General features: G+C 61.8%; 15 protein-coding genes across 15 annotated transcripts in view; 7 read left to right on the top strand and 8 right to left on the bottom strand.

Moving 5' to 3' along the window:
* The first annotated feature begins 17 nt into the window (after positions 1-17).
* Positions 18-1422, top strand: SDRG_06728 (hypothetical protein). The gene is made up of 3 exons (XM_008612526.1): positions 18-722; positions 772-1094; positions 1152-1422. The coding sequence occupies exons 1-3, from the start codon at positions 75-77 to the stop codon at positions 1255-1257; spliced, it is 1077 nt and encodes a 358-aa protein (XP_008610748.1). The 5' UTR covers positions 18-74; the 3' UTR covers positions 1258-1422.
* Positions 1423-1660: 238 nt separating this feature from the next.
* SDRG_06727 (hypothetical protein) lies at positions 1661-2686 on the top strand (the record flags this gene model as incomplete). The annotated part of the gene is made up of 1 exon (XM_008612525.1): positions 1661-2686. The coding sequence occupies one exon, from the start codon at positions 1661-1663 to the stop codon at positions 2684-2686; it is 1026 nt and encodes a 341-aa protein (XP_008610747.1).
* Positions 2687-2688: 2 nt separating this feature from the next.
* Positions 2689-4015, bottom strand: SDRG_06726 (hypothetical protein). Its single transcript, XM_008612524.1, has 3 exons — positions 3501-4015; positions 3358-3447; positions 2689-3314 (listed from the first exon to the last, which is right to left on the bottom strand). Exons 1-3 carry the CDS (start codon positions 3996-3998, stop codon positions 2721-2723), a joined length of 1182 nt encoding a protein of 393 aa, XP_008610746.1. The 5' UTR covers positions 3999-4015; the 3' UTR covers positions 2689-2720.
* A 551-nt stretch (positions 4016-4566) lies between these two features.
* SDRG_06725 (hypothetical protein) lies at positions 4567-5727 on the top strand (the record flags this gene model as incomplete). The annotated part of the gene is made up of 3 exons (XM_008612523.1): positions 4567-5058; positions 5109-5442; positions 5486-5727. The coding sequence occupies 3 exons, from the start codon at positions 4567-4569 to the stop codon at positions 5725-5727; spliced, it is 1068 nt and encodes a 355-aa protein (XP_008610745.1).
* An 8-nt stretch (positions 5728-5735) lies between these two features.
* SDRG_06724 (hypothetical protein) lies at positions 5736-6607 on the bottom strand. Its single transcript, XM_008612522.1, has 4 exons — positions 6282-6607; positions 6106-6237; positions 5924-6055; positions 5736-5874 (listed from the first exon to the last, which is right to left on the bottom strand). The coding sequence occupies exons 1-4, from the start codon at positions 6571-6573 to the stop codon at positions 5756-5758; spliced, it is 675 nt and encodes a 224-aa protein (XP_008610744.1). The 5' UTR covers positions 6574-6607; the 3' UTR covers positions 5736-5755.
* Positions 6608-7073: 466 nt separating this feature from the next.
* On the top strand, positions 7074-8088 carry SDRG_06723 (hypothetical protein). The gene has a single exon (XM_008612521.1). It carries the CDS (start codon positions 7128-7130, stop codon positions 8052-8054), a length of 927 nt encoding a protein of 308 aa, XP_008610743.1. The 5' UTR covers positions 7074-7127; the 3' UTR covers positions 8055-8088.
* A 371-nt stretch (positions 8089-8459) lies between these two features.
* On the top strand, positions 8460-11934 carry SDRG_06722 (hypothetical protein). Its single transcript, XM_008612520.1, has one exon. The coding sequence runs from the start codon at positions 8500-8502 to the stop codon at positions 11896-11898; it is 3399 nt and encodes a 1132-aa protein (XP_008610742.1). The 5' UTR covers positions 8460-8499; the 3' UTR covers positions 11899-11934.
* SDRG_06721 (hypothetical protein) lies at positions 11903-12567 on the bottom strand. Its single transcript, XM_008612519.1, has 5 exons — positions 12514-12567; positions 12376-12469; positions 12237-12332; positions 12088-12196; positions 11903-12047 (listed from the first exon to the last, which is right to left on the bottom strand). The coding sequence occupies exons 1-5, from the start codon at positions 12532-12534 to the stop codon at positions 11939-11941; spliced, it is 429 nt and encodes a 142-aa protein (XP_008610741.1). The 5' UTR covers positions 12535-12567; the 3' UTR covers positions 11903-11938.
* On the top strand, positions 12482-15766 carry SDRG_06720 (hypothetical protein; the record flags this gene model as incomplete). The annotated part of the gene is made up of 8 exons (XM_008612518.1): positions 12482-12648; positions 12694-12744; positions 12792-13338; positions 13385-13513; positions 13563-13796; positions 13844-15093; positions 15141-15639; positions 15683-15766. 8 exons carry the CDS (start codon positions 12482-12484, stop codon positions 15764-15766), a joined length of 2961 nt encoding a protein of 986 aa, XP_008610740.1.
* Positions 15767-15826: 60 nt separating this feature from the next.
* SDRG_06719 (hypothetical protein) lies at positions 15827-16550 on the bottom strand. The gene has a single exon (XM_008612517.1). It carries the CDS (start codon positions 16543-16545, stop codon positions 15895-15897), a length of 651 nt encoding a protein of 216 aa, XP_008610739.1. The 5' UTR covers positions 16546-16550; the 3' UTR covers positions 15827-15894.
* A 431-nt stretch (positions 16551-16981) lies between these two features.
* SDRG_06718 (hypothetical protein) lies at positions 16982-18598 on the bottom strand. Its single transcript, XM_008612516.1, has one exon. It carries the CDS (start codon positions 18521-18523, stop codon positions 17075-17077), a length of 1449 nt encoding a protein of 482 aa, XP_008610738.1. The 5' UTR covers positions 18524-18598; the 3' UTR covers positions 16982-17074.
* Positions 18599-18983: 385 nt separating this feature from the next.
* Positions 18984-20482, bottom strand: SDRG_06717 (hypothetical protein). Its single transcript, XM_008612515.1, has 3 exons — positions 20185-20482; positions 19950-20146; positions 18984-19901 (listed from the first exon to the last, which is right to left on the bottom strand). Exons 1-3 carry the CDS (start codon positions 20440-20442, stop codon positions 19028-19030), a joined length of 1329 nt encoding a protein of 442 aa, XP_008610737.1. The 5' UTR covers positions 20443-20482; the 3' UTR covers positions 18984-19027.
* Positions 20483-20496: 14 nt separating this feature from the next.
* On the bottom strand, positions 20497-21489 carry SDRG_06716 (hypothetical protein; the record flags this gene model as incomplete). Its single annotated transcript, XM_008612514.1, has 1 exon — positions 20497-21489. The coding sequence occupies one exon, from the start codon at positions 21487-21489 to the stop codon at positions 20497-20499; it is 993 nt and encodes a 330-aa protein (XP_008610736.1).
* Positions 21490-21616: 127 nt separating this feature from the next.
* On the bottom strand, positions 21617-22984 carry SDRG_06715 (hypothetical protein). Its single transcript, XM_008612513.1, has one exon. It carries the CDS (start codon positions 22869-22871, stop codon positions 21777-21779), a length of 1095 nt encoding a protein of 364 aa, XP_008610735.1. The 5' UTR covers positions 22872-22984; the 3' UTR covers positions 21617-21776.
* A 116-nt stretch (positions 22985-23100) lies between these two features.
* SDRG_06714 (hypothetical protein) overlaps positions 23101-26222 on the top strand; it is a 6185-nt gene continuing 3063 nt past the window's right edge. The window contains exons 1-8 of the mRNA XM_008612512.1: positions 23101-23719; positions 23766-23808; positions 23855-24161; positions 24208-24309; positions 24359-24502; positions 24544-24714; positions 24761-25007; positions 25058-26191. Coding sequence (XP_008610734.1) covers positions 23131-23719; positions 23766-23808; positions 23855-24161; positions 24208-24309; positions 24359-24502; positions 24544-24714; positions 24761-25007; positions 25058-26191 — 2737 coding nt within the window. The 5' untranslated portion in view covers positions 23101-23130. The remainder of the gene's footprint in view (positions 23720-23765; positions 23809-23854; positions 24162-24207; positions 24310-24358; positions 24503-24543; positions 24715-24760; positions 25008-25057; positions 26192-26222) is intronic.

The raw sequence follows: 26222 nt of genomic DNA, 5'->3' as shown, positions 1-26222 counted from the left end.
GTGGCAGTGTGGGACGTGCCGGATACGCGTTACAAGAACCATCCGAGATTGCCATTCCTCAAATCATCGGCGCGATGAAGAAAGAGTACCTCCGACCCCCAAGCGCGTTCGGGGACGCGCCGTCGCTGCCATCGCTGCCGAGCATGAGCCAGCTCATGACGCGGTCACCGCACCACCATGCGACGTACCCGCCGTCGCCCAGCAGCAGCGACCATGCCTACCGCGCCAAGCCCATGCAGGGATACCCGCGCCACCCGCAGCGCGCGCCGCCGGTTTACTACCCCGAGCCGCGCCGCGAAGTGTACGGTCGCGCGCCAGCGTACGCGCAGATGAACGAGCCGTACTACGAGAGCAGCGTGCCGCGCCAGCAAATGTTTGCGCCGCCGCCGCGCCAGTACGCGCACCCGTCGTACTACGCGTACCCGACCGAGTACGAGCGCGGAATGCCCAATGAAAGCAGCTTCATGCCGCGCCACGAGTACCCCGTGCAGCAGCGACCGTCGTACGAAGCGGACGAGTACGCCCATCACGCGAGTCTCCAGCACAACAAGCCGGCGCCCGTCTACTCGCCCGAGTCGTCCGACGTTCAGGATGGCAAGGACGCCAAGAAACGCGAGCGCTGGACGCAAGAAGAGCATGCGCGGTTCATGGAAGGCCTCAACATGTACGGGCGCAAGTGGAAGAAGATCCAAACGCACGTCAAGACCAAGACGGCGGTCCAGGTAAAGTGCTGTCCCCAGCTGCGACACACGTCGTGACTTATCTGACTAGGTCCGGACGCACGCGTACGGGTACTTTGCCAAGCTTTTGCGCAATATGCCTGAGGAAGATGCGATCTGGGAGGTCGCGGAGGTCGTGAGCTCGCTCCCGAGCTCGGTCCTCAAGGGGCCCGGCAGCGGCAAACGCCGCACCGAGCCCACGACGGGCGAGGACGGCATGGACGTCCTCCGCAAGTTTGTGTTTTCCAAGCGCAAGCCAGACGAGAAAAGAAAAGCAACTACGGACGCGGCCGCCGACTCGACGAGCGACGACTCGTCCGACGTGTCGACGCCCGACACGGTCGCCTCGCGCAAGCGGGACACTGACGCGCCAAGGTACACACCTCAGATCCTATTGCAACCTTGATTTCTTAGCGAGCCTATCTTGTGTAGCAGCGAGCCCAAGCGCCAGCGCACAAGCCATGCGTCGTCGTCGCCGTCGTCCGCTGTCCTCAATGTGCGTCTCTCGAGCCCAACGATCACGAACGAAGCCGCGTGAGCTGCGTCGCCCCTCCTTGGCGCCTCTGTCGCGACCCAGCCGGCCTTTCTCGCGACGTTAATCCAATATGCGAGCATGTGCCCCGATGTTGCTGTGTACCATACAACCACTGAATATTAGCACGACCTAAGTATTACACCAAGAGAATCATGGTACTGATCGCGACCTTCTCTTCCTCGCGCCGTTGGGCTGCAGCCGCAGCCTCTCCTCCTCCTCCGCAGCGACACCCTCCTGCGATCACCGGTCCACGTATCGCCCTCCGCCAAGCTTGTGGCTACTTCGAATATGTGGCGACCGTCTCTGGCGATCATTGCAAGTAGCTACGACACCATTTCAGCGGTTTTTCCACACCAAATCACGCGTGCAGTATATGAAATAGTGTGGACAATCACATCGAATCTCGATGGCGCAACGTGGCACCGTGGTCTCGCTCGTCGCGGTCGTCCTGGCTGCGTGCTGGGTCCAAGGCGCATCGCTCGAGAGCATGCTTGCCATCGACTCTACGGCGGGGACCTTTATCTCTGTCTTTCAGTTTGTCAGCGTCGCGATCACAAGCATCCCGACCTCGCGCCGCGTGCTGCCGCTGCACGTCCATCTTGGCCTCGCATGTCTCTACTTTGGCGTGAGCCAAATGAACTCGGTCGCGCTCACGTGCGGCGTCTCGTTCCCGCTGCTCAACCTCTTTCGGTCATCGACGCCAGTCGCGTCGCTTCTTGTCGGCGCCGCGTGCTTCCGCAAACGCTACATGGTGCACCAGGTCGGCGGCGTCGTGCTCATCTCGGTGGGCATCCTCCTCACAACGTGGATGGACAAGCCGCTCTTTGGTCGCGTGACCTTTTGCAGCGACAGCCAAAGTATGCTCTGCGGCTACCCGCAACTGCAAGCCATTGTCGCGCTCCTCGGGCACTGGCGCGTCGGCGTCAGCCTCCTCGTCACCGCCTTGGTGCTTGGCTCGTTCTTGGGCCACTGCCAAAACGCAGCCTTACGAGCGTACACGAGCTCGTCGAGCGGCGACGTGGCGCGCGAAAGCATGTTCTACATGCACGTGTTCTCGCTGCCGCTCATGCTGCTCTCAGAGCGGTCGACGGTCGCCACGCGTCTCGCCGACTGGAGCCACGGTGATCTCTGGGCGTCATGGGCGCTGGGGCCCATTGCCGTGCCGCATTTGCTTGCGCTGCTCAGCGTCAACCTCGTGGCCAACTACGCGTGCATTCGCGCCGTCTACCACCTCGCGTCGCGCGTGTCGCCCGTGTCGCTGCAAGTGATTTTGACCTTTCGAAAGGCGTGCAACCTCGTCTTTAGCGTCCTGTACTTTGCCCATAGCTTTTACCTCTCGCAGTGGGCGGGCACGCTCGTCGTCTTCCTTGGTGTCCTTCTGTACACGGACGTGCTGCGCCGCGACGAACGCGTCAAAGTCAAAGCAGCTTAACACAAGATTCAACTCGGTTCTTATTGCCATGGTGTCAGTCAAAATACGACTGCAGCGAGCCCGTGCGGCGAATGTCGCACGTCGCGCAGTGGAAGGAGCCGCCAAAGGGCATGAAGTTGCGGAAGGGAACCGGGATGACTTCAAAGCCCCACTCTTTGAAGAGCTGACGCGCCTTCGTCTCGTGCGCCTCGACGACGACGACGCCGGGACGCACGACCAGCACGTTGCACGTCGCCGTCCACGGACTCGTAAAGAAGAGCGGGTGCTCGGGCGAGAGCTCCGGCGTCGGCGCGACAAACACTTCCCAGCCCTTGAACATCTCGGGCAGGCGGTACTCGTACTCTTTGTCCTTGTACGCATATGTCTTGACGGGCCGACCGGTCACGCACGGCCGGTACGGGTTGGCGAGGAGCTTTCCGGGCCCGAGCGGCACGAACGTACCGTCAATGTGCATGGCGTTGCGGTCCTTGAAGTCGAGGACGTGGATCTTGTACTCGTCGCCGAGGTGCCGGCGCATCCACTCGATGCCAAACTCATTCGTGACTTGGCTCCGCTGCGTGAAGAGGTCTTTGCCCATGCGCGTAAACTCGGCCGCATCGAAGGTCGGCTCAAACTCCGTGACGACCGACTAGAGTCACATGAGATGTGTCGGTGTAGGTGGCAGAACGTACGTTGAATTCACCCGAGTTGGGCTGCCAGTCTTCGTTGTAGAGCTCGTCGCTCATCTGCGGCTTGGGCGCGGCCGTCCACTTGGCACCGTTCTATGCGCATAGCGTAAAGCATTCGAACGCATGTAAAGGAGATGATGTCGTACGCGAAAGTACTCCTTGACCAGGCTCCGGAACGGGCGGAACTCAAAGTACCGGGACCGCCACGCCATTGGCGCTTCGATGATTTCGTTGCCGACAACAATCAAGATGTCGCGAGGCATCGCAGCGTAGAGACCGCTCTTGCTCTTGAAGTCGGGCGTCTCAAACGGCTTGCTAAAGTCTTCTGGGTTGAACTCGGGGCGGCGCACGACAACACCCTCGCCTTCCAGAACGTGCGCGAGGTAGTCAAGCTCCTTCGCCGCAGCCTCCATGAGCTCACGTGGGAAGGGCTGTCCAGCCTTGTTCTTGTACATATCCCAGTAGCGCGACGGCCACACGGCCTTGCCCGCGACGTGCCATTCGGGGATTGTCGAGCCCTCGATCTTGCCGACAATGATTTCTTCCAGCGGGTCCCATTCGTTGTGCGAGTTGACGACGCAGGACGTCGCCTTGGTCGACGCATGGCGGACGCGGCGCGAGAGGACGTGGCGGAACAGCGACATCCTGCGGCAGACGCGGCGAAACCGGAAATGGCCTCGCCACAGCGCTGCAGCGACGCCGCGCGATGCCATTGGCGCGTTCGCGGGTTCGAAAAACCACGAGCCAATCGCTGCACACTATTGGCATCATTTTGACCAATCACTTTGAGGTGGATTGCGATCTTTTGGCGTGTCGTTTGGCTGCGGAAGGTTCGAATATCCTGGCGTACAGTACAAGCAAAGAAGCTGGCCGAACCAAGCGAGAAGCAAAGGATCTCGTAACTACAGTCGTGAGAGGGCTACGGTACTATGAGGGCCGTGTTCTTCCTCACAGCACACATGCATGTACCAGCAGTTGCTAAATCGCTAGTTGTCTACGTCGTCGTCGTCGCCAGCCCGCGACGCGAGCGGGCCATGATCGAAGGGCCATAGCAAAAGCAACAACGAGGGTGACAGCGACAGCTACGAGCGGCCTTGTGGTGTATCGTGTATGAGTGGAGCCTGGCGATGTTGAAGTGGTGGGTCGTCCGGATACCATTGCGTATCTTATTGTCTGTCTTATTGTATTGCCGTTTTCCGGACAGTGACCACGATGATGACCGAGGCCGAGCGCACCCGGCTGACCAAGTCGCCGTCGCAGCTGCTGCTCGTGCCCCGCCACGAGCGGGCCAAGCCAATCTTCTACGGCGTCGAGTGCTTCTCGCCGACGCTCATCGACTTTTACTCGGTCGGCGACGACACGCGCCTCCTCTGGAGCTCGCGCGTCCATCGCAAGACGTTTCGCACGCTGCACATGGCGCTGGACCCGACTGCGCCGCGCCACTGGCTGCTTCACTCGTGGAGCTTCTGGTCGGCGCTCCTCTCGGTGCTGGGTGCGGCGCTTTTCTTGTACGCAAGCGCCAACGAGGCGGCGTACCATCCGCATGCGACGACTCAAACCAACTCGAACTTGACGCAGCCGGACTTTCCGCTCTCGCTCGTCCGCGAGACGATCGATTTGCCACTCTTGTTGGGCGCGGCGAGCTTCTTTGCGTCGTACCTTCTTACGTTCCTCGAGGTCATCAACTGCTGCCACGACCTCGACGTACACCAGCAATCATCTGCGAGGACACATGTACTCACATACGTTCTTAGCTTTGGCTCTACGACTATATCCACGGCCTCCCGTCGCGCCGCAAGAAGAAGTGGTTTGGGTACTACCCGTATCGCATCGACTATTGGAGCGCCGTGCTCGGCATTCTGGGCTGGGCCTTTCTTCTGCAAGCGCGCGGCTTTGTCTGCCGGCACGAACTCAACGTGTTTGGCGTCGTGAACCTCACGCGCGGGAACCCCCGCATCTTTTGGGGGTTCTGGGTCCCGAGTCTCGTCGGCTACTTTAGCCTCTTTATGAGTGCTTACCTCATGCACGTCGAGGTCATTCACCGCTGGTTTGTCATTCGACTCGGACTCCTCGACTTTTGGGTCACCGGTAGCATCGTCGTCGCTGACCATAAGCTTAGTACTTCTCGTAGGGCTCGGCTGGCTTGGCATTCTGCTCCTATTCACGTGCTCGTTTACGCAATTCATTGACCCGCTCAACCTCTTTGTCGCGGATGCAACCTCGATGCGGGCGTTCCAAGCCGGCGCGTGGGCCCTTTTTGCGTCCGGCGTCCTCAGCCTCTTTGAAGTCAACACTCTGCACTCGCCGCTGCGCCACCCTGCGTACGGCAAGCTGCGCCGTGCGAACTCCATGGGTCGCTACGGCGCGGTATAACTCTATCAGCGACTAAAATGATGTTCAATTATGCAAAGAGCATGCCAAGGAACATGGCCTTCTTCTGAATCTCTGCGTTGGACGTGTGGTGCGCGGCGATCGTAGCGACGTTGGGCACCAGCGCTTTGGCCACGAGCGTGTTGCCGTCTACGGGGCGTCATGAGCAAACGGCGACCTCGACAGCTCCAGGACGTACGGTGGTTGGCGCAAAAGACCACGAGCGCCCAGAAACCCTCGGCGACAACAGCGTCGTTGGTCATGTGGCGGTTGAGAGCCTCGGCGACGGCCGCGATCGCGCCCTGACTCTGCACAAGGTTCAAATTGGACTCTAGCGGAGAGTCGTCAGGCGCGAGATGGAATGGCAAGAAAGCCGTGTACCACACTGAAAGGCGATGTTGCGCAAGACGCGGCAGCCGTCTTCTTGCATCGATCCGTTGTCGATCGAGCGCTTCAAGGCCTCAACAATGGCGGAGATCACACCGAGCTTGCCGGCCTCGACCTTGTGGAGTGCTACGAAGTTACGTTATGACGTGCATGCCGCGCGCGGCGCGTACGCTGGTTGAAGGTAATCTGGCCCATCTTGCTGAGGCCGTCGGCCGACAGGAGCGGCGACTGACTCTGAATCATCGCCAGCGCTTCGGCAATCACGGCAGCCATCGCTCTTGGTCGTTGACGCAAATGCAAAATTGTGCCATCCGGATGCGCGCCGCGCATTTGACCTGGCGCATCCGGATAACCGTGTTGAAGTTGGTGGCTCTGTGCGTGGTCGTCCAGAAGATTGCTCGCAAGATGCGTCCAATGGTACACCCTTGGGAATGCGGGGAACGCGGAGCTAGCAGAAGTCATAGGCGCCTTCGAACTGCAGTCTGCCTCGTCGAGTACCCCAGTGTGGGCCACACATTAGCGCTGACGGGTGCTGTCCAATCCGGGCCCGACACGTCAAAGCACCGCTGAGAGCTGCCGCCGAGACGGCCACCAGTAGAGTGCTTCGTTGAGATGAGCTTTCATTCAGAGACGCTCGGAGCTACTTGGTTCACTCTGCACGCGGTATTTGCGAGTCCTTTTGCGCTCAGCCTGGCAGCGCCGGCGGTGCAAAGCCAGCGCAAGGGGCGTGCTGGCTTATCTGGCTCGTGGAATCGATTGGGTATTGTAAAGATGTCGGCTTTGTCTCCTCCACGACTCGGAATTCACTCGCCTTTGCGATGCGCCTGCAGTGGCGCTCGACAATGGAAGAGAGCATTCTGCGCGCTGGTGCCGCCAGCACATTCTATTAACTGCCAGAGGTTGGTGATTATATGTATTTGGAGAGTATTGAAAGAACATGCCATATCTAATATTATCGATTTATAGAGTGGCTGCTGCCGGGAGCACCACACGAACCGATTTTTGGACGGCGACCGATGGACCTCTTCGTGCGTGGTCTTGGCCCGAAGGAACTGCATGTCGTGGCGCAGGCAACCGACTCGATTGCGGCCGTGAAGGCGCATGTGAGCGGCCTCATGGGCGTGCCCGCGGCGCTCTTTAAGCTCTCGTTCAACGCGCGGCTGCTCGTCGAGACCAACTTTGTCCACGACTACTGCATCACACACGGCTCGACGCTCGCCGCCTCCATGGCACTGAAGGGCGGTATGGATTTCCAGAACCGCGTCGGCTCCAAGCCCGGCTCGGGCGGCGTGGCCTCGGAGCAACAGGCCAACATTGACCGGCGTGAGCGGCTGCGAAAGCTTGCGCTCGAGACGGTCGATCTCTCGAAGGACCCGTACATTCTGAAGAACCACTTGGGCACGTTCGAGTGTAAATTGTGCTTGACGCTGCACAGCAACGAAGGAAACTACCTTGCCCATACACAGGGCAAGCGCCATCAGACCAACTTGGCGCGCCGAGCGGCCAAGGATGCTGCAGAAGCGTCGGCCAACGTGCAAGCGCCGCCCAAGCCCGAGATCCAGCGCATCCGAACCATCAAGATCGGTCTGCCCGGCTACAAAGTGACAAAGCAGCGGGACCCGGACACAGGCGCGCGCATGCTCCTCTTCCAGATCTTTTACCCGGACGTCATGGACGGGCTCCAGCCGCGCCACCGCTTCATGTCGGCCTTTGAGCAGCGTGTCGAGGTCGCGGACAAGAACTTCCAGTACCTCCTCTTTGCGTGCGAGCCATACGAGACGATCGCGTTCAAGGTGCCCAACCTCGACGTCGACAAGTCGGAGGGCAAGTTCTTCACCAATTGGGACAAGCTCGGCAAGTCGTTCACCCTGCACGTGACGTTCATGCCGGAGGCGCCGGCGTCGAACGAGCCGCCCGCGCCGCCCATGCTTCGCACAGCATAAACCTCTAATACCACCACCCTTCTGTTCGTATGCACCTTGAATCGACGAGCCGCAAGGTCTTCTGCGTAGCTAAGCATCATGAGGACCCGCACAAAGTGGCTGCGGGAGCAACCCACGCACGCTACGGCGGCAAGCTCCGTACCAGGGACATCACCGTGACAGTCCTTTGCGGAGTACGGTACGTACGGCGTGAAGGAGAAGGCGTGCGCATCGTCGATCCTCTGGCGTCTGCGTCACGACCCGAGATCGCTGGCGACGGTCGCTGTTGACACAATCATCAGAAATCGGCCTCGCGCGGTGCCACGTAGTGTATTTTATGACGGAAGGTTTGTATGGGAATTGAATTGTCGAATAAAAAACTTTCAGGCTGTTGCACAAACAAGGATGTGGCCATCCGGATGCGGCGTTCGTGGCCCAGATCCCAAAAGATACCGAGCTGAGCAAGATGGCCGTAGTCGTGACGTGTGGTGCGCCGTCGGCCGCCGAGGCCGCGCAGGCCCTCGAGCTCCTCAAGACGCTGCAGCAAGGCGGCATGCGCATCACGGTGCTTTCGTCCTCGGCATGGCGCGCCCAAGTCGTGCAGGCCAAGATCCCGCATGTGCACATTGCGACGCCGCACGAGGCGCAGGACCTTCTCGCCGCGCCCATCAGCCTTGTGCTTGCGTTCGTGCCGCAGACGAACGACGAGGCCGCGCTCAAGGCGTGGGGCCTTGGCTGCCACGCCTTTGTCCGCTCGGCGGCCTGGGCGTACGAGACGATCGCCGTTGTCACGTCGCCAAGCGACTATGCTGTCGTGGCCAGCAAGGTCTCGCAAGGTGGTGCGCTGGCCTACTCGCTCAACGAGCGCAAAGCGCTTGCCCAGAAGGCATTCCGCGCCTTCTCCGCTGTCGATGCCCGCGCGGTCGAGCTCCTCCAGCCCGAAGTCAAGCAGCACTCGATCTTGCTCGTCGGCAGCGGTGGCCGCGAACACGCGCTCGCGTGGAAACTCGCGCAGTCGCCGCAAGCCAAGCACGTGTACGTCGCGCCGGGCAATGGCGGTACGAACGGCGACAAGATCTCGTCGGTCGCGATCGCGCAGGAAGACCACGAGGCGCTCATTGTATTTTGCCGCGAAAAGAACGTGACGCTGTGCGTCGTCGGGCCCGAGGCGCCGCTCGTCGACGGCCTCGCCGACAAGTTCAACGCAGCTGGCATCCCGACGTTCGGCCCGAGCGCGAAGGCGGCCCAGCTCGAGGGCTCCAAGGCGTTCTCGAAGGACTTTATGGCGCGCCACAACATTCCGACCGCGACCTTCCGCAACTTTACCTCGTACAACGAGGCCAAGGCGTATATCGACAGCATCGACTACCGCGTCGTCATCAAGGCGTCGGGCATTGCCGCCGGCAAAGGCGTGCTCATCCCGACGACGAAGGAAGAGACGCACGCCGCGCTGCGCGAGGTCATGGTCGACCGCGCGTTCGGGTCGGCGGGCGACGAGGTCGTCATCGAGGAGTTTATGACGGGCGAAGAGGTCTCGCTCCTCGCCTTTAGCGACGGCCATACCGTCGTGACGATGCCGGGCGCGCAGGACCACAAGCGTATCTTTGACAACGACCAGGGCCCCAACACGGGCGGCATGGGTGTCTACGCGCCGGCGCCGTGCTTCCACGGCGCCGCCAAGCGCGAGTGCATTGCGATCGTCGAACAGTCGATTGCGGCCATGGCCGCCGAGGGCAACCCGTTCGTCGGCTGCCTCTTCACGGGCTTCATGCTCACGCCCAAGGGCCCGAAGATCGTCGAGTACAACGCGCGCTTTGGCGACCCCGAGACCGAAGTCGTGCTCCCGCTTCTGAACAGCGATCTCGTCGAGATCTTCCTCGCGTGTTGCCACGGCAAGCTCGACCCGGCCATGGTGCTCTGGAAGGACGCGTCGGCAGCGACCGTCGTCATGGCGTCGCAGGGCTACCCGGACAGCTACCCGAAGGGCAAGGTCATCGCAGGCGTCGCTGCAGCCAACGCGCTCCCCAACACCAACGTCTTCCATGCCGGCACGGCGCTCAAGGACGGGGCGCTCGTGACCTCGGGCGGCCGCGTGCTCACTGTGACGGCGGTTGCGCCGACGATGAAGGACGCGATCGCGCAGGCGTACGTCGGCGTCTCCAAGATTGCGTTCGAGGGCCACCAGTTCCGGTCCGACATTGGCCACAAAGGGCTCTTGCACTCGTGCCCGCCCATCAAGCTCGGCGTGCTCGGGTCGACGCGCGGCTCGTCACTGCAACCGATTTTGGACGCGATCGCGGCCGGCGACCTCAATGCGTCGGTCGAGATCATTGTGAGCAACAAGGCGGCGGCCGGCATCCTCGAGCGCGCAAAGACTCACAAGATTCCTGGCATCGCTGTCGGCAGCAAGGGCAAGACCCGCGACGCGTTCGACGCCGAAGTGACGTCGCTTCTTGATAGCAAAAAGGTCGACTTGGTCCTCTGCATCGGCTACATGCGTATCCTCTCGGCGTCGTTCTGCGAGCGCTGGGCGAACCGCGTCTTGAACGTCCACCCGTCGCTGCTGCCCGATTTCGCCGGCGGCATGGACCTCGCCGTGCACCAAGCCGTGCTCGATGCAAAGAAGACAAGCTCGGGCTGCACGGTCCACTATGTGACGCCCGAGGTCGACGCCGGCCCGATCGCGGTCCAGCTCAAGTGCCCGGTGCTGTCGACCGACACGGCCGAGACGCTCAAGGCGCGTGTGCAGCCGCTCGAAGGCGACGCGTTTTTCTTTGCGATCAAGCGCCAGCAGGTCGCCATGTACATGGGCACGCTCGGTACGCCGACGCGCCTCACGTACGCTGACGCCGGCGTCAGCATCGACGCAGGCAACGCGCTTGTGCAAGCGATCAAGCCGCTCTGCAAGTCGACGGTCCGGCCCGGGTGCGACGCCGACCTCGGCGGCTTTGGCGGCCTCTTTGACCTCCAAGCCGCGGGCTACGGCGCCGACACGGTCCTTGTTGCGTGCACAGACGGCGTCGGCACCAAGCTCAAGATCGCCCACGCGATGAACAAGCACGACACGATCGGCATCGACCTCGTCGCCATGTGCGTCAACGACCTCCTCGTCCAGGGCGCTGAGCCGCTTCTCTTCCTCGACTACTTTGCCACCGGCGCGCTCGATGTGCATGCGGCGACCGAAGTCGTCAAGGGCATCGCCGAGGGCTGCCGCCAGTCCAAGTGCGGGCTCATTGGGGGCGAGACGGCCGAGATGCCGTCCATGTACGCGCCTGGCGAGTACGACGTGGCGGGCTTTTGCGTCGGCGCCGCCCACAAGAAGTCGCTCCTGCCGCTGCCGGCGCGGGTCGGCGATGTTGTCCTCGGCCTTGCGAGCGCCGGTGTTCACTCGAACGGCTTCTCGCTCGTGCGCAAGGTCGTCGACCGCGCGGGTCTCAACTACGCGAGTCCGTGTCCGTATGACGCGGCCAAGACGCTCGGTGACGCGCTCTTGACGCCGACGCGCATCTACGTCTCGCTGCTGTCGCCGTTGCTGCAGAAGGGCTACATCCGTGCGCTGGCCCACATCACGGGCGGCGGTCTCCTTGAGAACATTCCGCGCGTGCTCTCGGACGACCTCGCGGTGGAGCTGGCGGCGTCGAGCTGGCGCCTTCCGCCCGTCTTCAAGTGGCTCCAGTCGGCCGGCCATATCTCGGATGCGGAGCTGACCCGGACGTTCAACTGCGGCATTGGCATGGTGCTGATCGTGGCGCCCGAGCACGAGGCGCAGGTCAAGGCCGCGCTGAGCCCCGAGGCCGTCCTGAGCTTGGGCCGCGTCACGTCGCGCAGCGGGTCGCAGGTCGTCATCCACGGCGCTCTGCAGTAACTAATGTACTTGAATCCTTTTGTATTGTATCTTTAGTCGGTTAAAATCGACTTGCGCGCAAGAGGCGGAGGGTCGTGATCGGGCCAAAGATGGACTCGAGCCCGAGGAAGACGAGGCCAATCGCGTTCAGAATGACGTCGAGCTGCAGCCTACGCCGGCGCTCAGACATGGCGCAGTGAGCAGGCGTACACGTAGGTCTGCAGGCTGATGTAATACGCGAGCGAGATGACGCAGGGCAGCGTCAAGAGACAGGCCGTCACGAGCGGGAAGACTTGCTCCGTCTTGTTGCCCTTGGACGCTACGCAGCTCCATCAATGTCGTCCACGAGAGCCGCGGACCCTGGAAGATGCGAGTGCGATCGATGATGTAGTAGAGGCAGAGGAAGACAACTTCCCAAGTGTAGGCGCCCGTCGGCGGGTACGGGAGGTACATGCCTGTGGTCGACGTCGTCGCCAGCTGCCTCGTCTCGAGCTTTACCTTTGTAGATGAAGATGGCGCCGGTCAAGAGCACGTACAGCAGCGTGAACCATCGGTTGAAGAAGAGGAGGACCTCCATGGGCAGCGACGAGAGCTACACCACTGAATGCACGCCGGTCGAATCGCAGTCGGGCCTACGATCTCGGACGAGGCGGTCATCGCTTGCGTAACGTTCACTGCGCGGTTTCGCCGACCGGGAAGAATGGAGTATGGGCGGCCACCCCGCCGGACGACGCAGCCCTTTGCCGTCGACTTCTTGTACCCGGCGTCGGCGTACGCTTCGGGCTTGCGTCGTCCTTGCTCACGCTACGTCCGTAGAAAACCCAAGGACGACCGCGACGAAGATGCTGCCCGCAAGACCAAGCCCCGGTACGAGGGCCTCTCTGGCTGCGCTGCCACCGCCAACGCGCGTGTAGGCCACACACGAGCGTGCGACGCTCTATGCAAGAGCCGCGACAGCGACCTGCGGATGTCTCTCTGACGCCTAGCCTTCGTTCCAACAACCACGAGGACGAGACGGCGCCTGTCGCGCGGCTCAAGCCCCGCCCGAGCACAGCAGCCGCGTCGATCCCGCGACTTGAGAGCGAGAGTCGCCCGCAACGGACCGAGACCCTGAGCGCGTACCTGCAGCAGCTGCAAGCCGACATTCGCTGCGTGTACCAGCTGCTCGGTAACCCGGACGCGCTCTCGAGCGGGCATGCGCATCTGCTCTTGAAGCGCCGGGACCACCTCGCGGTGCCCGACGACGTGGCCGCCAAGCTCGCGCGGTGCGACGGCCTCGACGAGAGTACAAAGCACGCGCTGGAGACGATGCTCTCGGACGGCCTCCTCCTCGTCATGAACAGCTCGCTCCTCGACGCTGACGCCAAAGGCCGAGGAGCGGTGGAGACGCATCATCCGAGCGCGTCGACGCCAGCGACCCTCTACTTTGAGAGCTTCCTCGCTTTTGCGCGCCGGGTCCAGGTACCCCAACAGGTCCCAAGAGTTGCGTGGGTTTAGCCTGCGCTAGGCGCTCAAGACAAAAGCCCTCGCAGACGACGCCGAGAAGCACGTGCTCCTGACGACGTTGCGCGCCAAAGACGCAACCATTGCGACCCTCGAGCACGAAATCGTGCTCTTCAAAGACACCCTTGCCACGGTGCCACCTCAATCTCAAATCTCAATTTCTCAATTCCTCAATTTCATAGGTCGCAAAGGAGAAGGATGCGTCGGGTGCTGGCTGGGCAGTCTTGCAAGAGGCGTTCAAGCGTGGCGCCCAGCGCAGCGCCGACGAGGCGGCCAAGCTCGACGCCCTTCAATCCGCCTACGATAGTCTCGTGGCGGCCCACGAAGCGCTCCAAGCGGACAAGACCACCTTGCGCAAGGACCTCGACGCGTTGAAAACAGCGCACGCCGACGTCGTCGCGCGGCTGAACGACCAGGTGCCACTCTCGCCCATAGGTAGAGGGACGCATCTGTGCATTCTTAGCTTGTGGCGGCCAACGAACGAGCAAGCCGTGCAGAGACATCTCTCCACGCCCTCGAGCAGACACAAGCGGAGCTGCGGAGAAAGCTGGAGTGCGCAATGGGCGAGGAAGAGACTACTCGCACAGCTAGCCAAGCGCAACTTTCGTCGCTCAAAGCCGAGCTGGCGCAAGCGAAGAAGGCGGCGCGGACGCTCACCGCGCAGATCGAAGCCAACGCGGCTACTGCTGCCACACAACGCGCGGCCGCCGTCGCCCAAGCAACGTCCAACCTCCAAAAAGCCCAAGCGACCCGCCTCGACGACGTGCGCGCCGAGTGGTCGGCCGAGTGCTCGGCCATCCAGGCCCTTCACGCCCGAGAGCTGCGTACGCTGGAGGCAGCGCACGCCAAGAACATTGATGCGATGGCCGTGCGGCACCGCGAGATGGAAGCCCAGCTCGCAGCCGCGGCCAAGCAAGCAGCTCTGGTCCACGACGAGGCGCTGGCCACGTGGCGGCAAAAGCACGAGCGCCAGGCTCACGAAGCCAACGCGCTCCAACATCAGCTTGAGGCGATGCGGCGCGAGCTCGTGGCGCTGCAAGTGTCGACGTCCGAGAGCACCGTGAGGGCCCACGTGCACCACGAAGTCGAAGGCGTCTACTTGGCCAAAGTCGCAGCCTTAGAGGCCGCTCTCGCTCAAGCCATGGCCGCGTGCCAGGCCGCGCAAGACCAAGGCGACCTCGCGCTCGCCCACGAGAAGGAGCTGCACGCCCACGCGTTGGCGAATGCAAAAGCGGTGTCGGACGAGCTCGAGACAGCCAACTTGTGCTTGGCCGAGCGCAAGCGGCAGCGCGACGCCGACCAGCTCGCGTTTGAGGAGCGGGAGGCGCGCGCAGCACGCAACATTGCGCAATTGACGCAGGAAGTCACGTTGCTGCGCAGCCACGTCGACGACAAGGCGCACGCGGTGTGGAAGCAGCGGCTCGCCGAGGCGGACGCGACGGCCGCGCAGTGGCGCACCAAGTACGAGGACGCGGCGAAAGCACTGCAGGTTGCGCAGGCGAGCGCTGAAATCACCAGCTTCCACAAGCGCGAGATGGACGGCGCGATGCGCGAGCGAGACGAGGCGCTGGACCACCTCGTGCGCGTCTCCAAAGAGCGCGACGGTGCAGGAGCGACGGTCGTGACCCTTCGGAACCAAATCGACACGCTCACCACGGCGCTGCACGAAGCCCGCACGACGGCCCACCGACTGCGGTCCGAGCTCTCGGGCCTGTACGTCACACCATACGCTTTCCGGATACAAGCGCATGTATACGTAGGGAGCACTTGCTGACGCAGGAGAAGCGAGCACACGACCAGCAGCAGCGCGACCTCGATGTCGAGACGCAGCGCATCATGGAGGACAAGCAGCTTTTGAAGCAAGTGGTCGCAGCCATGACCGAGCGCTTGGCCCTGGGCGTGCGCGCGGAAGACGCGACCAAGTGGGCAGGCGTGGTTGACGCGTGCGCGGCCGTCGACTGGCAGCTTCGGCACATGAAGGACCGCCTCGAGGAGCTTGCAGGCGTCAAGCCGCGGCGACCGACGACCCCGTTCTCAGATGCGATCGCGGCGGGGCAGAGAACTGCGCCGGTCGTCCAGCAGCTGCAGACGGCTGTGCCCGATACGGACACGTACGCCATGGCGCTAACACGGGAGATGCAAGCGATGAAGGCTACGTACGAAGCGCGGATCCGGGACCTGCAAGACGAGCTCAAGGCGGTTCGGACCGACCGCGCCCGAAACGAGCTCCAAGAAGAGAAAGCGCGCTACGTTGCCGCTGTAGGTTTCTGAATGGCCCATGGAAGCTCACGCCCATGTCTAGATGGTCCAGTGGACCGACAAGAATGCAGCGCTGGAAGCCAAAGCCGACGAGTTGGAGCGCCGGTTGCAGCTAGGACGGCGATAGAACATGGGCGTGCTCCTTTCATACTGCACCTCCGCCCACTGCAGAGTTGGGACTGTAGCAGGCAGAGAGAAGCGAGTATCATGAATGTAAAGTTGGTTGGCGTACAAAATGGTGCTACGAGATCGACGCTATAGCTCCATGTCGGGCTGCATATGGTCGTGGTATGCGTGCGAAGTGACGTCCATCTCGTCGTCGACCTCCATTGCGTGGTCGCCGGTGTCCATGCGCAGGTCCTTGGCGTGCTCGTCGGCGACGGACAAGAGGACCCAGACTGGGTCGCCGAACGCGAGGCCGTCGCTCATGAGCCGCCACGTGCCATAGTGCGTACCGCTCTCGCCTGGCAGAGTCGTCACCATGTCGATCTGCGTGTGCTCGCCGACCGGAATCGCGCCAATGTGCACGTCGTTGCCAGCGCCAAAGGGGACGCCTTGGTAAAAGGCCAGGCGCGTGTTAGCCGGCCATGCGACCGGGCCATGGTTCTGGAATATGAGGTGCAGCGTGATCTGCTGGTGCGGCAGGAAGACCGCGTTCTGGGCGGCGCTGAGGTCGCTCAAGAACTTGGCGTCGGGCAGCACGGGCAGCTCGTCTTCGATCGGCGCCGGCGTCGTCGCCAGGTACATGTTGACCGCCGTCTCCACGTTCCAGTTGGAGGACTCGAGGAAGAAGGCGCTCGTCTTGGGCTCCAGCGCGAGCAGCTTCCCGAACTGCGCGATGAGCGCGTCGTGGTCCGTCGTCGTGATGCTCTGGAACATGCGCAGGAGGTCGTCGCAGTCGCTCATCGTCGTCAAAATCCAAATATTTGGAAACCTGGTCTCGCTTTCCGGACGTCCGGATAATGAAAGATTTCGCCGTTTCTGACGTGGCAGCCTCCTGGACCGAGCCTACGTCGGGCGTCGAAGGCCCGGTTGATGCTCCGTGCCAAGGAAGCGTTCATCGCGACGGACCTTGCTGGCAATTGGGCTCGAGCAGCGACCAAGAACAGCGTCGCTCGAGCGTTTTGACGCATCCTCTGTCTTCTGCGACACGGCGTGGACTATCAAGTAGGATACGGCAACTATCAAGGTCGCCTCCCACGAGCCCGTTGGCCTTCTTTTAAAGGCTCCCACATATGAAGCAACCAAATAGGGCAAATCGCACGTCCGCAAGCACAGCCCACGCTGTTTTTGGTACGAAATTAAGCCCAGAAATGCAGCGACAACGCTCTATGTACGTCAACTGGAATTGTACATATGTCATTCGTTATTACCTAAAGCGACTACCTTTCTTAAACCAGGAGGATAGGAGGGTAGGAGCAATGCGTCGACTTGCTCAGAATCCGACGAGCGAGAAGAGCGCCACGAACGTCACGAGAAACGTGAGCCCGAGAAAGACCGTCGAAAAGGCGAGCGAGCTCAGGACCGGGACGCTAAACGGCGTCTTCTCCGCCTCAATATTGCGGAACGTCGAGCGAAAGTGCTTGATGCCTGCGACTTGGAGCCACGCGGGGATGATGAGGCCGAGGCCAAAGCCCAAAAATCCTGCGTACGTGAAAATTGCGTCAAGCTTCTTGAAGATCGTGGCAAAAAGCAGCGGCGGGATCACGGCCGCGAGGCGCGAGAGGTCGCGGGCGCCGGCGGGCCCAAGCGGTGCGGTGATCGACTTGGGCAGCGACGTGAGTATGTTGCCGCCAACCGTGTGTCCGATCATGGGGAAGGACGACGTGACGTTCACGACGGGAAACATGACAACCATGAGGTGCACGAGCGACCCAAAGAGCGTCGGCTGCCCGGACGGACACGTCGACCAGCCGTTGCCGCAGCCGGAAAAGGAGCTCCACATCAAGCTCGCGAGCGGGTTGACTTCGTCAAAGGCGAGCGCACCGAGGAGCCCGAGGAAGAAGTAGCAGAACGCCGCCATCGTCATCGAGACGTATGTGATGCGCCGCGCATGGCCCTTGTGCGAAAGCTCGAGCGGCTGCAGCGCGGACGGCATGTTGTATTGGCAGTTGAGCGCGAGCAAGGTCGGGCCAAAGCCAGCGCCAAAGCTCTGCCAGTTGAATGCCCAGTGCGCGCGCGCGGCGAGGCGCGTCGAAATGGCGTCGGCGCCGTCGACGCTGAGCTTGAACGCGATCGTCGAGAGCATGATGCCAAAGGCGAGGAGCCGGTAGCCCGAGAGGACCTTTTGGATGCTCGCTTGGTCGCCGAGGTCCATGAGCACGAGCACGATCGACATGACGGCGAAGAGCGCCATGAAGGCGTAGTAGCTCTCGAGGCAGCCGCTCGACGCGTTCGCAGCGTACACGTCGCAGACGTTGCCGAGCACGAACGTTTGAAAGACGGATGCGACCGACGACGCAAAGATGCTCGCGTACGCCCAGAGCGTCCCCATGCAGTAGAAAATGAGCACGGTCTGCACGACTATGTACCCTGCCTTGCCGGCGAAGAGCTCGCTCATGGTCGAGAACTCGGTCTTGCGGTACGTGAGGCGGTTCACCGGCGGGTCCTCGCTCGAGAGCACGCCTTCCGAGCGGGCCATGGCCTCGAGCGTGTAGTTCATCGTGAGGAGCGCTCCGAGAAAGCCAACGATGAGAAAGATGGACGTGAGCCCAATGCCAGCAACCGAGAAGGCGAACGGCAGACCAAAGCAGCCAGTGCCGACCATAAAGTTGAGCGTCAAGGCGACCGCGACAACAGAGCCAAAGGTCTTGACGCCCATGGCCGACGCATCCGTCGGGTCGAGCGACGGGTAGTGCTGTCCTTTCGCGAGCGGAGCTTCCATGCTGGTGTCACTGCAAAAATGGACGATCCAAGATGTGGCGATCTTGCGGTACCCGATTAAGTGCGAGTGGTTTGCCATCGACAGCAGCACAGAAGAGCGAGAAGCGTGGGCCAGCACAAAGAAGAGAGAGCATACCTGGCTGAACCTAGCTAAGGAACGCTCGCCATTGTAATGCTAGTAGTACGCATTGGTAGAACAGGTCTTGGCTGGGACAAAGGCACGCCTCGAGACTCGCCAAGAGCTCCCACGGAGCGAATACTTGAGCGCGACAAGGCGCAGTGAGCTCATACCTACGCCAGCATGCGGGCGAGAAGAAGGCGCGACGTTGGCGGTCGCATCGAAGCCGCGCGGGCGGCGACGGAGTGACCGCACTACCGCTATCCGGCTTCGAGAAAGGGCGCCGAGTTCTTCCGGCGTGTGACGATTCCGCTCACCCCGTCCCAGAGCATTTGATGTGGACTAGCACTGAGACCACAAGCAGACAAGTTGTCCGTAGTAGTCTTATTAAATGGACAACTGGAACGAATCCAACGCGTCCAGAATATCGTCGTCGTCGAATGTGACCGCGGCGTCGTCATCGTCGAAGTCGAAGAACGTCGCGTCCGGGTCCACCGCTTGCGTATTGGACGGCTCCGGCTCTGCTGTGTCTGTCGGCAAATCGACGCCTGGACTCGACACCACGAAAGTCTTGTCCGCGTTGCCGTTTACCTCGGGGAGCGTGGGACTCGCCGCGTCGGGCTGGCTACTAATACCGCAGCGCGTGACGTTGTGGTCCATATGGGAAACTACGTCGCCGCCATCTGTGGTGGTACTAGGCAACGTCGGAACGTCAAGTACGACGCAAGGACCAGGAACTTCCATCGGCTCGCTTTGCTGCGACGCCGATATGACGTGGCAGCTTGTATCGATTGCAGTAGCGTCGGCGGTGGGGACCCGTGCTTGAACCGCAGCCCGTGTCTCTACGCGCCGCACGGGCACCGGCGCCTCGTCAACCGGCGACCTCGGTCGGTGCCACTGGACTCGGATCTTTGGGTCGACCGCCTCGCGCTGCGGCTTGTACGCCTGGATGGCTTTGACCCGCGCGACACTGGCTTGGGTGCCGCTCATGAGCGTACTATGTCGCCCGGTGGACTGACGGCGTTGGGCTTGGCGGGGCACCGGGGCCGGTTGCGGCGCCACGCTTCGGGTCGCTTTGGGCGACCCGTACCGCTTGTGCTCGTACTTGGCACTGATCGCACGCTCGGTCGCGAGCGCTTTGGCTCGTCCGCACAAGTAAATCTCGTTCATCGCGCGCGTCGGGCTCCGCGGCGGCGCATTGTCGTCGTACGGATCGTAGAGCCAAATGTCTTTGCGCACCTGCGGCTTCTTGACCGGGATTCTAGGCATAAATAACTCGTCTAGCGCAACTCATTTCAGAGTCTCGTACGCGGCGTGGAGAAGCGATAGCAGGGCGTCGAGACCAGCAGGCGGGGTCGCGTGCACTTCGGCGTACAGGGCAAACTCACTCGAGGCGAAGATGCGCGCTTCGGACGCGACGAGCACCGCGTCGTGATCGGTCGGCATCAAGTCGGCGTTCGTGCCCACGAGCGCGATCGTGCGGTCAAGCGACTGGAGCGCCGCGCCCTGTCGCGTGTCAGACCATGACGAGGTGACGCACGGACCTTGGCGACGACGGCAGCAAACGTCTCGGGCGCCGTCACATCAAACACCAAAAACACAAGACGCGTGTCCAGGAGAGCGCTTTCGACGTCATCAAGACACCGCTCGAGCGCTGTGACACCTTTGCCCAACGCAAACAGCGATGAGGTCGGCGACGATACACAGGTGACGTCGCCGCCGAGACCGCGCCCGAGCGCGTAGATGAGCGACGTCTTGCCAGTCCTTGGCGCGCCCAGCACCGCGACCGTCGGCCGCTCCATGTGCTTCACCGTCGGTTTTGACCCAAATATGACGTCGCGCTCAAATTAGCGTCTTTAGCCCAAGTGTAAATTATCAAACCATTGCTGGATCGCGCCTGGTGGACGGCGTGGCCGCTCGGCTCGTGCACCACCGCCGATTCGCTGTGCGCCACGAGCCTGCGGAACAGCGCGCTGCGGTCGAGCGGCCGCCAACCAGCGCGCCTCGTGCCAATGCGGACAGCCACACGTCTTCCAGCGGCCGGCGCAAACGTAGCAAAACTCGGTGCGGCAAATGCACGTCATGTGGTTGCAGCCGTCGACGAGTTCGACCATGCGGCGACAATGTGGGCAGCGCTGCCAGCCCTCCCGGGCGCCGAGTGCGTTCAAGGAGGCGTCGGCCTCGGCGTCGCACGTCCCTTCGTGCATGCGGCGCGAGCATAAGACGCAGATGCGGCGACGACAGCCTGGGCACACGACCGAGCTCCCGGTGCCCACAAGGTACCGCGCGCTCACAAACGTGATCGCGCACGCCGTGTTGGGGCAGTAGACCGGTCGATCCGCCGTCGCTTCTTCCGTGCGGTCGCGCAGCCGCTGCATCGCGTCTTGGCACAAGGCCTGAGTGCGCGCGATGGCGTCGAGGTCCCATGGCTGCTGGCAGCATGCAAGCGGGAGGCGCGTTACGTCGTCCGTGGCTGAGAGAAGGAGCGCTCTCAAGCACGGCAAGCAGTGCTCGTGCTGGCACGGCGCCGTGAACGCCGAGGGCTGGACGTGGAGACACACGCAACAGGCGACGCCGACATCGAGGCGAGCTTGCAGCAACGTGCGAACGGATGTCAAGCGATGAGCAAATGCAGCCGCCTCGTCGTGCACCGCACCATCATGAACACCAGCCCCGAGATCGCTGGCGACCATCCCGTCGACGGTCCGCAAGAGCTCACCGAGTTGCGTGACGTGCTGTGTGATCGTCGCCATTTCGGCATCACTTGCCGGCGCGACAGCCTCGACGCCCACGTCCGTGGCGTCGACCAGCGCCAAGTCAATGACCACAGAGAGTGTTGCCCAGTCCATGATGACACGCCGTTGGCGACTGAGTCCAAGGACGTTGGTTAGCAGAGAAAAATGGTCTTGGTCGTCAAACATCACCAACGTCAGTAGTGTTGACACAGTCTTCCCGCGTCTCGTTAACAAAAAATGGTTTTGCATACTTTCCACTAGCTTCATTGAAGAGATAGTTAGCTATCTCAACTGACCGACCGGCGTCCTTGAAAAGGAGTTTAATGGCTGGGCCATCTCCATCTTGCAATTTACAATTTGGCGAGGTCGCCGCGGTAGCGCAGTTGAACGGTCGTATCGTGCTACAAGCGGCGGCCGCGACAGGTTCGACACGCCTGGAATTGGCAGTGACGACACTGTAGCGTGTACAGATAGACGAGGCGACTGCAGAGTTCACAGCGGCGCGACCGCTCGGGAAAATCGATGCGGCGCCACCGCCCTTCGTGATTGCACTCGTCGCGGTCTCGCAACTGCACGGCCAATTGCCGCACGGCGCGGGCGGGTGCCCCGGCGCCCAGTCGCTCTTGCGCCGCGAGCAAGACGCGAGCCTCGTCCCAGTTGGCGCATGCGCACGTCTTCCAGCGGCTGGCGCAAACGTAGCAAAACTCGGCGCTGCAGAGGCACGTCATGTGGTTGCAGCCCTGGGTCAGCTCCACCATGCGGCGGCAGTGCGGGCAGCGCTGCCAGCCTTCCTGGGCGCCGAGCTCGAGCAATGCTTCTTCCGAGACGGTGTCTTCGCACGCTCCAGGGTGTGCCGGGCGCGAGCAGGCAGAGCAGAGGCCGGTGCGGCAGCCAGGACAAATGGCGGTGGTGCCATTGACGTAGCGAGCGCTAACAAACTCGGTGGTGCACGCAGGGTTGCCGCAGTACACGGGACGCGCGGCTGTTTTTTCTTCGGCGCGATCTCGGAGCCGCTGGGCGTCCGTGGCAGAAAGGACCCCCGTGCGCAGCACTGCGTCAAGGTCCAAGCGCTGGCGACAACATTTGAGCGGAAGCAGCGAAACGTCGTGCGTGGCGGTCTGGAGGAACGCCGCCAAGCACGATGCGCAGTACTCATGGCGGCACGGTGCCGTAAAGACGGACGGCGCTTGCTGGTGGCAGACGCAGCAGAGCGCTGTGACCTGGATGCTTGCCTCCAGTACGGCGCTGGCCGTCACGAGAGCCACAACAACGTCGGTGGCTCGGCGCACCATGTCGCCACCGTCGTCCAGCGCGAGCGCGCGTGCAATCTCGGCGTCGAGCGTCGAAGCGATGGCAACGAGGCGCACAGCGTGGCCTGCAGCGATCGCCATCTCGACATCCGAGCTTGGCGTCGCCGAGTCGACGCCAAAGGCGTGGGCGTCAGTGAGGTAGAGATCAGCGACCGAGAGCAGCGCCGCCCAGTCATCGTTATTCATGGTGCCAACAGCAAATGCTGCTGGCCAAGGCCGTCAACGGGCGCATTGGGCTGGGACAAGACCTGAGTGATCGATCGGTGCCAGCGGTGAAGAGCAAGGCGCGTCTGGGACAGGGAAAAAACGCGTGCACGTTAGTGTAGTTTGTGTCATAACGTTTCAAGTCGTCGGTTGTGCAAGTGCCATTCGCGTAATTATAACTTTGTCGATTGCGGCTTCAAGTCCGGAAACCCCCGATCGCAGCAACAGTTTCGCCGACACGATGATCCCGGGCACCATGATGCGCCGGGGGTCGTCGAACTCGCCTCGGCGGTCGCCCAGCAGAGGCCAGCGCGACTCGTCGAGCAAGGGCCGCCACGAAGGCCCGAGCAAGGGCCGCCACGACGACGTCCCGTTCCGCCAGGCGACGACCGCGATCTCGTCGCGCCGGGTGCCGCCGATGCTCTCGCGGGCCAATTTGCGGCTGCCGCTCACCAACCAGTCGGCGCGGTCGCTCGAGAAGGGCCGGCTGTCATCCCGCACGCGGTCGGACAAGGCGAGCAAGCTCCTCGGCGCCGACAAGCCCACGGGCAGTATGGAGACGCATCGGAAGCGACACAAGCGGCCGTCGCACGCGGCCGAGTACGACAAGCGGTTCCGCGATACGCAGATCTTAGAAGGTGCGAGCAAGTTTGAAGACCACGAGTACGAGTGGGAGAACTACCTCCTCGGCAGCTTCATTGGCGTCGCAAACGAGGTCATTGCGCTCCGGAAGAAGCAAAAAGCGCAGCTCGTCAAGTACGTCGTCTTGCCCGACAGCCAGTTTCGGAAACTCTGGGACGCGGTCCTTATCGTGTCCTTGTCGTACGTGGGTACGTCGCCGCCCAATTGTCACCGGTATAACAGGGCCTTGCGTAGCGATCTTTCTGCCGCTCCAGCTCTCGTTCCTGAGCGACCTCATGTTCGCGTGGCGATCGCCATGCAAATGGCTCATGCTTCTTCGCTAGGACATACGAAGACCTGAGCAACTGGGCGCCCTTCTTCGCCGTCGACCGCCTCACGGACGCTATTTTTTTCACGGACATTTTCATCAATTTCCGGACGCCGCACACCACACCGAAGGGCGACTTGGAGTTTGACGCAAAAATGCGGGCGCGCGAGTACCTCTCGACGTGGTTCCCGATCGACTTTATCTCGATCGTGCCCTTTGACTACTTTGCGACCTTTTTACCGTCGGGCGGCGGCAACTCGAACCTCCTCAAGCTGCCACGGCTCCTTCGCATGTTCCGCCTCACAAAGATCCTCAAGATCGTCGTACGGAGTTGAAAGATTGATACGTTTGGACCTCAGACTGTGACAGGTCGCGAGTCGCATTTTCCAGCGCTACGAAATGCGCATCTCGATCAAGTACGGCTGGATTCGCCTCATCAAGTTTGCCGCTGGCATCCTCCTCCTCACCCACGTACCCCCGTCGTTAGGACGCTAGGGTCGTTGACCGTATTCGTGTCTAGTGGATGGCTTGCTTTGTGTACTTGGTCGCGATCATGACAGCCCCGCAAGCCACGTGGTTGAGCACCGCCAACCTTGTTGGAAGCATCTCGCCCGAGCACTACATCGGCGACGCCTACATTGCGGCCGTCTACTGGGCTGCGATGGTACACGCCACACGATCTTCTGCTCCATTTACGTTGACTAGACCATCACTACGATCGGGTACGGCGATATCTACCCGGCCAACTCGACGGAGCGCGCCTTGTTTGTCATAATGATGTTTCTCGGTGCGTGCGTCTACGCGTACGTCGTCGGTACCATGTGCCAGCTCGTCGAAGGCCTCAACGTCAACACGCTCGAGTTCCAGCGCCGCATGGTATACCGTCCCTGTCCTCTCTCTGTCTCTATTGCATGCGGTGTAGGACGAAGTCAATGATTTTTTGGACGTCAACAACATTCCGCAGAACCTCCGCATCCGCATTCGAAAGTACCTTCTGTACAAGCGCGACGCCAAGATTGGCGACATTGCCGAAGTCCTCCACTCGATGAGTCCTGCGATCCGCGATGAAGTCGCGCTCTTCAAGTTCCAGCACATTTTGAGCTCGGTGCATCAGTTTCGAGGCGCGCCCCAAGACTTTTTAGCTGCGATCGCACTCCGCCTCCAAATGAGTACAACGCAAATATTGAGGTTCAGATTGAGATTCCTCTGCCAATTCTAGTTGTCTACCCGCCCAACGAGATGATCATGGTGTTTGGCCGCATTGGCACGTCCATGTACATCATCAACCGCGGCCGCTGCCAGGTCGAGCGCATGGCGAGCGACGGCCGCATCGTCGTCGTCAACGTGCTCCACGAAGGCGCATACTTTGGCGAGCGCGGTCTCCTCTTCTCGGCCAAGCGCCGGGCGTCCGTGCGCGCGCTTTGCTTTGTCGAAGTGAGCTGCCTCACGCGCTCGGCGCTTGAAGATGTCACCAACAACTTTCCATCCGTGCGCCGCATCATCCGCAAGAGCATGGTGCGCGACGTGGTCGCCAGGAGCCTCGCGACCGGTGAGCTCGTCGCACTGGGACAGGACCCGGTGTTTCTCCAGCGACACAACCAGCTGCGGGAGCAGCTTGCGCAGCGCCATCGGCACAACAACAAGAATGCCGCGTCTGGGCCCACGACGCCCGTTGCAGCCACACACGACATGAGCGCTGCACCACCGAGTGACCCAGTGCCACCGAGCGAACCGTCAGTGCCGAGCGAGACAGTGCAAATCGCGTCGACGACCGAGACACCGCCATGCACGACGGAAGCAGACAGGAAGGACCAAGCAATCGAAGAAGCCAGGTCGTCTCCGGTGGTGCGTCACCACCGAGGGTCCCTGCTTTACACAGACACGCGCGAGTCGGTGCTGTCCTTAGAGACGCCTTTGCGCCATGACAGCGACGTGGCGTTTCGGGGCGAGAAGGTCGACGAGCTCGCCATGCCAGCGGTCGCGCACCTGCTCAAACGGCGAACGCAGAGCGTGCGCTCGAGCTTGGCCAAGGTGACGCCGATCCTCCCCAAGCCGGCGCATAAAGAAGTGTCCAAGAAGGACGCAAAGCAACTCACGATCGCGGTCAAGCCGACGCGCGAGGATGCGGCCGAGCGACTTCGAGTGCTGGAGCCGCCAGCGCACCTCCACGTTGTTGAGCCGTCGCCCATGTTGGACGATGGTCCAAGGGACCTCTCGCTTCTGCGCAAATTGAGCACGGAGCAGCAGCGTCTGCGCCGAAGCAGTATCGAGTCCATCCTCAGCCACGTCGACTCGAGTGCCGCCGAGCAAGACGAGGATGAGGACGAAGACGAGGACGACAGCTTTGACGACGGTCTCTGCGACACTGAAGACGCAGACACAGA

Source organism: Saprolegnia diclina, assembly GCF_000281045.1.
Source record: "Saprolegnia diclina VS20 unplaced genomic scaffold supercont1.18, whole genome shotgun sequence".
In the NCBI taxonomy this organism is placed as follows: domain Eukaryota; phylum Oomycota; class Saprolegniomycetes; order Saprolegniales; family Saprolegniaceae; genus Saprolegnia; species Saprolegnia diclina.
Note: the sequence above shows the minus strand (reverse complement) of the source record. Positions and strands in the feature narration are given on the sequence as shown.